The 10217-nt window shown below is 48.5% G+C and overlaps 1 protein-coding gene across 1 annotated transcript; it reads left to right on the plus strand.

Moving 5' to 3' along the window:
• The first annotated feature begins 7026 nt into the window (after positions 1–7026).
• On the plus strand, positions 7027–9951 carry LOC138813265 (asialoglycoprotein receptor 1-like). The gene is made up of 9 exons (XM_070001574.1): positions 7027–7194; positions 7414–7496; positions 8118–8234; positions 8366–8461; positions 8541–8612; positions 8877–8963; positions 9054–9205; positions 9281–9387; positions 9539–9951. Exons 2-9 carry the CDS (start codon positions 7427–7429, stop codon positions 9693–9695), a joined length of 858 nt encoding a protein of 285 aa, XP_069857675.1. The 5' UTR covers positions 7027–7194; positions 7414–7426; the 3' UTR covers positions 9696–9951.
• The last annotated feature ends 266 nt before the right edge of the window (positions 9952–10217 follow it).

The following is a 10217-nucleotide window of genomic DNA, read 5'->3' on the forward strand; positions in this document are numbered from 1 at the left end:
GAAGAGCTGAGGGACAGTGCCCAGGCCCAGAGTTCAGGCCCCATGACCAGACCCCTCCCCTCCCCCAAAATAAATAAAACGAGATGTACATGGTGGCTCAGACCTGGAATCATAACTTCTTGGAAAGCCATCTTTTTTTTTTTTTTTTTTTTTTGGTCCTGGGGCTTGAACTCTGGGCCTGGGCACTGTCCCTCAGCTCTTCAGCTCAAGGCAAGTACTCTATCACTTGAGCCACAGTGCCACTTCCTATGTTCTGGTGGTTAATTAGAGATAAGAGTCTCATAGACTTTCCTGGGCTGGCTTTGAACTGTGATTCTCAGATCTCAGCCTCCTGAGTAGTTATGATTACAGGCATGAGCCACTGGCACAGGCTGTGAGACTCCATCTTAACCAAAGGCTGGGCTTGGTGGCATGTGTTTGTTCATTCCCAGTGGCACAGGGTAGCTGAAGTAGGGGGATTGCAGTCTGGCCTGGGCATAAAGTAAGACTCTACCTCAAAAAGAGACAATTCTACCTCAAAAACGCTTAAGATATGCCTTAACTATAGAGTGCTTGCCTAGCAAGTGCAAGGCCTATAATTCAAATCCCATCACTGCCAAAGATAAAATAAAAATAGGCAACATATGCTGAGCATTTTAGTTTATGCAGACACAGTGCTAACTGCTTTTTTTTTTTTTTTTTTTTTTTTTGTCTGTTGTGGGGCTTGAACTCACTGCCTAAGCATTGTCTCTGACCTTTTCACTCAAGGCTAGTTCTGTATCACTCTGAGCTACAGTGCCACTTCTGGTTTCTGGTGATTAACTGAAAATGAGTTTCACAGACTTTCCTGCCTGGGCTGGCTTTGAACCGTGATACTCAGATCTTAGCCTCCTGAGTAGCTAGGATGACAGGTGTGGGCCACTGGCTCACAGGCTGTGATTGCTTTTTACTAACCATCCCATTTAACCTTAACAAGAACTCTGTGAGGTTGGCATTAAACTCATTTTCCAGATGAAGACAAGATGAGCACAGCTCTGTCTAATAAGGGATTTCAACCTTTTGCCCTCCTGCCCCCAACTTCCTCCTGGGGAATCTTTTTTGGCACACTCATACCCATTCTCAGCACCCATGCTTGTTTTCTGCCAGCTCCTTTTCTGCTTTTCAGTAGCTTAGGCCTTTCAGGCTGAAAAATAACCTCCTATTTCTCTCCCCACCTTGTCCCCCTTCCTTTTTTTTTTTTTTTTTTCTGTTGGTTGTGGGGCTTGAACTCTGGGCCTGGGCGCTGTCCTTGAACTCTTCAGCTCAAGGTGAGTGCTCTACCGCTTGAGCCACAACTCCACTTCCAGGTTTTCTAGTGGTTTATTGGAGATACGAATCTCACGACCATTCCACAGAGAGTCATGCAGGGATCAGAGATAAGAGAGACCTTGCAAAGGCATGTGTCCAGTGATCTTTTTGTAACTACTTCCTAATAGTCCATTCAATTACATTAAAATGAGTTAATGTAATCAATTATTTGTTGCTTTCTTTCCACTCCACCCCCTCACTGACTAGGCCTTGTTCCAGGGCACTGGTTTGGTTTTTTAAAATTGTATATATACATTACATTTATATTTTTTCTGGTCTTTTATTTTTAGGTACTGGGGCTCGAACCCAGGACATTGCACTTGCTAGGCAAGTGCTTTGCCACTGAGCTACATACTAGTCCATGACTAAGATTTTGCCTTTAGGATTTACAATACAGAAACCTCTGTGGACTCCAATAGACTTTAATTTTTTATTTTATTTATTTATTTATTTATTTTTGCCAGTCATGGTGCCTGAACTCTGGGCCTGGGCACTATCCCTCAGCTCTTCAGCTCAAGGCTAGTGCTCTACGACTTCAGCCACAGCACCATTTTCAGCTTTTTCTGCTTATGTGGTGCTGAGGAATCGAACCCAGGGCCTCATGCATGCAAGGCAAGCACTCTACCACTGAGCCACCTTCCCAGCCCCTTCTTTTTTTTTTTTTTTTTTTGTCTTTTGGGTCTGGTCGTGGGGCCTGAACTCTGGGCCTGGGCGCTGTCCCTCAGCTCTTCAGCTTAAGGCTAGTGCTCTACCACTTGAGCCACAGTGCCACTTCTGGCTTTTTTCATTTTGCTTATGTGGTGCTGGGGAATCAAACCCAGGGCCTCAGGCATGCAAGGCAAGTGCTTTACCACTAAGCCACCTTCCCAATCCCATTATTTTTGTTTTTTTAAGAGGGAGGGAAGAGCTTGAACTCAAGGCCTTGCAATTTTGCCTGCCTTTTTCCCACAAAGCTGGCACTCTACCACTTGAACCAAACCTCTACTTCTGTTTTTTGTTGTTTAACTGGAAAGAAGAGTCTCACAGGCTTTTTTTTTTGTCCTTGACTCCTCAATCTTCAGATCTCATCCTCTAGAGTAGCTAGGATAACAGTGAGGCTCTAGTACCTAGCTTCCAGTAGTCTTCTGGACCCTGGTCAGGTACACTGCTGCTCTCCTTCCTTCTTTTCCCTATCTCATGCACATTTATATCCACCAGGCCCATTCGATTCTCTTGATGAAGTTGTCATGTGGTCTCTTCCTGTCTGGCCTCAAGGCTCATATCTTCTTACTGGGATTAACAACCTCCAGATTGCTTTCCTTACCTGTGGCTGACCTCCTTTGACCCAGTTTCCACATCAAGGGCAAGTTATTCCTCACCTGCCTGCAACTTTTTTTTTTTTTTTTTTTTTTTCAGTTCTGGGGCTTGAACTCTGGGCCTGGGTGCTGTCCATCAGCTCTTCAGCTCAAGGCTAACATCTACCACTTGAGCCACAGCACCACTTCCAGTTTTCTGGTGGTTAATTGGAGATAAGAGTCTCATGGACTTTTCTGTGCAGGGTGGCTTTGAACTGTGATCCTCAGATCTCAGCCTCCTGAGTAGCTAAGATTTACAGGCACGAGCCACTGCTGCCCAGCTACCTGTGACTTTTTTGTGTCTGTGGTACTGGGATCAAACTCAGGACCTTGCATGTGTTAGGTATGCAACTTACCACGGAGCTAGGTCTTCAGTCCTCTGCAACTCTCCATGGCCCTCCCAGCCTATGGTTTGATCATGCATCCCCAAAAGTCAAATGTTTCTAGCACATATTCCCCAAGCAGACATTTGTCCATCCTTTAAGATGGCCCCAACTAGCTTCCCATCCTGGGATTTGCACCCTTGAGTGACTCCTCCCACAGTGAGTAGGAATGACCTGACAGCACAGTGAAGAAATGATGGTTACTTCTTTTTTTTTTTTTTGTCGGTCATGGGGCTTGAACTCCAAGCCTGGGCGCTCTCCCTCAGCTCTTCAGCTCAAGGCGAGTGCTCTACCACTTGAGCTACAGCACCACTTCCGGTTTTCTGGTGGTTTATTGGAGATAGGAGTCTCACGGTCTCTCCTGCTTGGGCTGGCTTTGAACCGCGATCCTCAGATCTCAGCCTCCTGAGTAGCTAGGATTACAGGCATGAGCCACCAGCGCCCGGCTTGATGGTTACTTCTAAGGCTAGACCATAGAAGGAATCATGTTCTCAGTCACTCACTCTGGGAGGATACTCAAGCAGTCCTGGGGCATCTTGCCAATAGCTACCACTTAGTTGTTCAACCTGTGACTTGGTTACTTGGAATGTGATCTTCCAATCTGAGTCACATCTTCACAATAATGTGCCATTGATTGACTGACATCTCGGTTGTAACTTTGCAAGAGATCCTGGGCCAGAACCCATGGTTAAAGCTTCATTCTGACATCAGGGAAACTGGGTGAGAAGATCTTGTTTAAGGTTCTAGGTTGTAAGGTACTTATTTTGTAGCAGGAGATCACTAATTCACGTGTGCAACTATACTTATCTATTATGTACATTGTAAGTCATAGCCCTTTTCCAAATCTAAAGATAATGGATGAAGCTGAGTGCCTGTGGCTCACGCCTGTAATCCTAGCTACTCAGGAGGCTGAGATCTGAGGATTATGGTTCAAAGCCAGTCCGAGCAGGAAAGTCCGTGAGACTCTGATCTCCAATAAACAACTCAGAAAACCGGAAGTGGCACTGTGGCTCAAGTGGTAGAGTTCTAGTCTTGAGCTGAAGAGCTGAGGGACAGCGCCCAGGCCCAGAGTTCAAGCCCATGACCAACAAGAAAAAAAAAAAAGGATAAAAAATATAAAGAGCTGTATACACATATGGGTTCTGATCCAAGCACTATTCCCTAATAAAATAAAATTTCTGAACATGGTTATAGGATAGAAATCAGATTTTGAGATGTCTTCCTTCAGGACATATCAGATCATGTTTACAGCTTTCTACAAGGTTTTCTTTTTTTTTTTTTTTCAAGTCTTGGAGCTTAAACTCAGGGCCTGAGCTTCTTTTACTCAAGGCAAGCATTCTACCACTTGAGCCACAGGGCTACTTCTGGCTTTTTTTTTTTTTTTTTCTGCTTATGTGGTGCTGAGGAATTGAACCCAGGGCCTCATGCATGCAAGGCAAGTACTCTACCACTGAGCCACCTTCCCAGCCCTTCCTTCCTTTCTTCCTTTTCTTTTTGGTCACTTGTGCAGCTTGGACTCTGGGCCTGGGTGCTGTCCCTCAGCTCTTCAGCTCAAGACTAGAGCTTTACCGCTTGAGCCACAGCACCCACTTCTGGCTTTTTCTGTTTATGTGGTGCTGAGGAATTGAACCTAGGGCCTCATGTATGCAAGGCAGGCACTGTACCACTGAGCCACCTTCCCAGCCCCTCTTCTTTTTTTGTTTTTGTTTTTTCCTTTTTTTTCTTGTAGTGGTACTGGGGCTTGAAAACTCTGAGCCTTGTACTCTTTTTTCTTTTTTTTGGGGGGGGGGTCCGGTTGTGGGGCCTGAACTCTGGGCCTGGGTGCTGTCCCTCAGCTCTTCAGCTCAAGGCTAGCACTCTACCACTTGAGCCACAGTGCCACTTCCGGGTTTTTTCTTATGTGGTGCTAAGGAATCGAACCCAGGGCCTCAGGCATGCAAGGCAAGCGCTCTACCACTGAGCCAACTTCCCAGCCCCTCTGAGCCTTGTACTCTTGCTTGGCCTTTTCCACTTAAGTTTAGCATTCTGTCACTTGAGTCACAGCTCCACTTCCAGCTTTTTTGGTGGTTAACTGGAGAGAAGAGTCTCACAGTCCTTCCTGCCTGAGCTGGCTTTGAGCAGCAATCCTAGGATCTTAGCTTCCTGAGCACCTAGACGTGAGCCACCAGTGCCAAAAAGCTTTCTGTAGCTTTAAACCTCAATACAACGGATAGTCAGCATCCAGATGAATTCTCCAATACCCTTCTTTAGCTAGCTTCCTGCTAGAACTTGTTCTGAGGGTAAACCACTGTTCTTGCTAAATCAGCATAGTTTCATTTGCCTGAACAAACCAGATTCTAAGTGATAACATAAGACAGTGTTAAATGAGCAGGCCCAATTATCACCAAAATCACTGGCAGCAGGCCCAGTGCATGTCAACAGCACAAGGGTTTTTAGGACATAGACAAATGAGGGTGTCACCAGATGGAGGTAAGCTTTAGTGAAACTTTCCTTTAAATATAATAGGAACATTTAGGGTCCTTGACTTCGATTGCAGAATAAGAATTTCTGGACAAATCACAATGGTTAGAAAACTTGGCAGAGCTTTATTGAGTAAGTAAACAAGAAGGCAAGCAGACAGACAAGAAAGCAGACAAACAGAAGGGCAGGGGCACACTCTAGCAGAGTGTGGGTGCTCTCATAGGGACAGACACACAGATACAGTCATGCACACGCACACACAACAGAGAGAGAGAGAGAGAGAGAGAGAGAGAGAGAGAGAGAGAGAGAGAGAGAGAGAGAAGGGGGGAGGGAGAGAGGGAGGGAGAAGGAGAGGGGAAGGGAGAGGGAGAGGGAGGGAGACACCCAGAGACACACAACTTCTTGGGCTGTTGGGTATTTATAGGGTAAAGGCAAAGGGTCTGGCTTTAAGTTATACAAAGCTAGGTGCTTTCTCTTTGCTGTAACCACACCTGGTGTTATTCTCTGAATTAACAGGATAACTTAAGGAAACTGAGGCCTGGTGAAGGCAACTCAAAAATATGGTATTTAAAAACTTAGAAATGCCATCTTTGGGGGGTTGGGAAGGTGGCTCAGTGGTAGAGCACTTGCCTTGCATGCATGAGGCCCTGGGTTCGATTCCTCAGCACCACATAAGCAAAAAGAAAAAAAGCCGGAAGTGGTGCTGTGGCTCAAGTGTAGAGCGCTAGCCTTGAGCTGAAGAGCTGAGGGACAGCACCCAGGCCCAGAGTTCAGGCCCCACAACCGGACCCCCCCCCAAAAAAAGACATGCCATCTTTGCTTCAAAGAGAGACAACTGAATGCATTCTTTCCTGAAGATTAACAACTGTCTGACAGGATGCCCCCAAATTCAGATAGCAGGGTGTTTCCTTGTTTCAAGGATAAGTATCTGTTTTATGGCAAGGTGCATTCTTACCTGGAAACTCAGAGAATAACACCAGGTGTGGTGGCTCAGGTTGCTCACCTTCAGAAAGGATTGCATTCTGATGACTGGAGTGGAGAATCCTCAATCCCAAGGGAGATCCTCCCTGCCCTCCTCCCAATGCTTGGAGGACTGAGCCAGAGTGAGTGGGTCAAGTCAAGTCTGAACTGCTGGCAGGTGAGCCTACAGAAAGCCGAGGCCTGTGACTTTACCCTGATGCCAGGATCACAGCCCAGGACTGGGCACAAGCAGGCAACTTGTTGGTACCTTTGATCCAGACTATTAGGAGAAACAATTCCGGGAAATTTAGAGGAGGAAATCAAAGAGAGAGAGGGACAGAGAGGAAAGTCTCCTCATCCCTTTGGGTCTAGCTCCCCCTCCCAAATTCTGCAATGAGGAATAAGGTGACTCTGTGTGCTTGTGCGCATGCGTGTGCATGTGTGTGAAGACCCAGGAATGACTCCTCCCTGGGGAGGAGGAGGGCAGAGTAACCCATCCCCCACTCCCACCCACACATATCCCTCAAGTTCCAAATCCATTTCCACCTCTGTTTACTGTCCAAAGTCCCAAACCCTGGAGATGCCAGGTTCTATGTGCTCAGATACCCAGACACACAGGGCCCTCATATGGACCCTGTCTCTTCCCTTCCCTCTTGCTTTCAGCCCCCTCCTTAAGCCTGGAATCGGCACACAAAATTGAGGGGCCTGAGAGTCAGATCTCCAGATCTTCAGTAAGTAAAATGGGGAGAAAGGCTGAGAGCGTGGGGGACCACTGAGGGAGGGGTGAGGGGTTCCGTGGGGGAGGGGAAGGGTGGGAAATGGCAGAGGGTGGATGGTAGGTGTGAGGTTTGGGAGGAGATGGAGGAGAGAGAAAGGATCTGGGTGGGGTCGCAGTGTGGAGGGAACCCAGCTGGATAGGAAAAGGGACCGGGATCTCACGCACCTTCCAGCACCAGCCCTATCATGACGAAGGAATATCAAGATCTCCAGCACCTGGACAATGTGGACAATGACCACCATCAGCTCCGGAGAGGTGAGGGATACCTCTCCATGTACAAGGCCAGATTTGGTGGCTTTCACCCTTAAGCTTCAGCTCCTGGACCCCTTTCCAGAACCCTTGGCTCTATTCCTGGCTCTCTGCCTCATTCTCACAGAAAATGGTGGCTCTGTAGCTACTAGAGTGAAGAGAATAGGGGTGTGTGTGTGTGTGTGTGTGTGTGTGTGTGTGTGTGTGTTCATACTCGGGAATTTTAAGGGAAGGAGAAAGAATGTGAGGAATGTGCCTGTTCTTCCTGCCTGCAGCCAACGGTGGGTAGAATTCATGGAGAAAGGAAGAAACCTCTACTCCCATGGTTGGAGCAGTGGCTCCCCGCTGACGGCTGAGAGGAGATTCATGAGTTGCAGTGACAAAATCATACCACTAGGTGTCAGCAAAGACACAGGACCTCTGTTGTGCTGGAGCCGGTCAAAGCTTTGCACCCCTTTTCCTTTCCCAGGTCATGTTGCTTCTGGCCTTACAGGTTACCTGCTGGCCAGATTGCTTAATCTAAAGGCTTCCTCCCAGTCGCCTAGAGATTCTTAGCCTGCTCTCCTTCTAGAATCTGGCTACATCTGGCTCCCTGTTTCTCTGACCTCTGACACCCTCTCTTTGCAGGGCCTCTTCCATCCAAGCCCTGGTTGCAGCGTCTTTGCTCTGGACCCCGTCTTTTCCTCCTCTCCTTGGGCCTCAGTCTCCTGCTGCTGGTGGTGGTCTGTGTGATCGGATCCCAAAGTGGGTGTGCCAAGAGTGGGCAGAGAAGGGAGAACTCTGGATGGGGGAGCGTGGGGAATGCTGGTGAGGGGAGGGAGGGGCGCGATGGTGGATGCCACCATTTTGTTCCACCTACACTCTCTCCTCCACAGATTCTCAGCTGCAGGGGGAGCTGCTGTCCCTGAGGGCAATCTTCAGCAACTTCACCGTGAGCATTGAGGATGAGTTCAAGGCCCTGAGCACCCAGGGTGAGGGGCTTGGAAGCTGGGTCCCTGGGGCTGAGGGGTGGTTAGGGATGTCTGGACACTGAATGAGTTTCTCCCCTAGGAGGCAATGTGGGAAGAAAGATGAAGTCGCTGGAATCCCAGATGGAGAAAGAGCAGCAAAACCTGAGAGAAGGTGAGGTGGAGAAGGAGGGAGGAGAGAGAGAGAGAGAGAGAGAGAGAGAGAGAGAGAGAGAGAGAGAGAGAGAGAGAGAGAGCCCTACAGATACAGATAGAGCCACAGAGACAGATAGACAGAGCCACAGAGACAGAGATACACAGAGATAACAGAGAGCATCTGTGTTTGGTTTGTTCAGGGAAGTGCAAGAGTCTCTCCTCATGTTTACACTGACCTCATTTCCCTCTCCCACTCTCTTCCTTCTACCCTCTGTCTACCCAGATCATATCAGCTTGCTGCTCCACGTGAAGCAGTTTGTGTCTGACCTGCGAAGTTTGAACTGTCAGATGGCTGTGCTGCGGGGCAATGGTGAGGGGGGAGGGGGAGCAGTTCCACTTTCCTGCCCACATTCTCCTGCAAGCAATGCCTCAGCCCTTCACCCTCCATTTTTCCACACAGGCTCGGAGAAGTCCTGCTGCCCCATTAACTGGGTGGCGTATGAAGACAGCTGCTACTGGTTCTCCAACTCTGGGAAACCCTGGCCGGAGGCTGACAAGTATTGCCAGCTGGAGGATGCCCACCTGGTGGTGGTGAACTCTAAGGAGGAGCAGGTGAGGCCCCAAGGTGCTCATCTGGGAGTCTGGCTGGTAGAAGGGAGAGATCACCACCCTCTCTTCTCTCCTCAGCAATTTGTTCAGCACCATACTGGTCCTGTAAACACCTGGATGGGTCTAACTGATCAAAATGGCCCCTGGAGATGGGTGGATGGGACTACTTATGAGACTGGCTTCATGTGAGTGTGTGCATCATCCCACAGCTGGCTCCCTTTGCCTGGGATCACCCCCCTCCCCCCTTTCCCAAACCTATGGCCCCAGGGCTGGTGGGGCTCCTGGGGACCTGGTTGAAAGGCTGGCCTACTGGAGCACATGGTCTCCTGTCTACAGAAACTGGAGACCAGAGCAGCCAGATAACTGGTACGGGCACGGGCTGGGAGGCGGCGAGGACTGTGCCCATTTTACCGCCGATGGTCGCTGGAATGATGACGTCTGCCAGAGGCCCTACCGCTGGGTCTGTGAGACAAAGCTGGACAAGGACAGCTAGGAATGTTCTTCCTCTAATTTATTTCCTCACTGTCTTGAGCAGCTGAAATTTAGGATTAAGATTCCTCCAATCTGGCAGTCTCTACACTCTTTGATTTTCCTCTAGAACAAGAAAGGGGAAAGGGAAAGGATGGTATGTTGAGGAGGGTGGGTGATTTCTGATGGGGGAGATGGAAACGCAGGACACTTGGGGCAGTGTGCAACTTATTATTGTCAACTTTTTCTAAGGTTAAAAAGAGAGCGAAAATGTATGTCTACACTCGGAGTTGTCTGGTCATTGGGATTAGGAGTCAGGGAAGGGGTCCACTGACATTTGAAAGCCTTGGGAGAGCCAGGCCGTCACCAGAGCTTTGAGCCAGAGCTTTGGCTAGGAGCCTGGCTTTGTTGTTTATAATCTATGACAGGGAAAAGTTAATCTTTTCTGAATCTCAGTTGTAAAACAGTTTCGTTACTGATGATCCCCCCACCCCACGCCCCAACCCTTTTAATCCCCAGCTGAACCCTCCCAATTTTCTAAATGCTT

Source organism: Dipodomys merriami, unplaced genomic scaffold (assembly GCF_024711535.1).
Source record: "Dipodomys merriami isolate MVZ:Mamm:240054 unplaced genomic scaffold, mDipMer1.0.p SCAF_59, whole genome shotgun sequence".
Taxonomy (NCBI): domain Eukaryota; kingdom Metazoa; phylum Chordata; class Mammalia; order Rodentia; family Heteromyidae; genus Dipodomys; species Dipodomys merriami.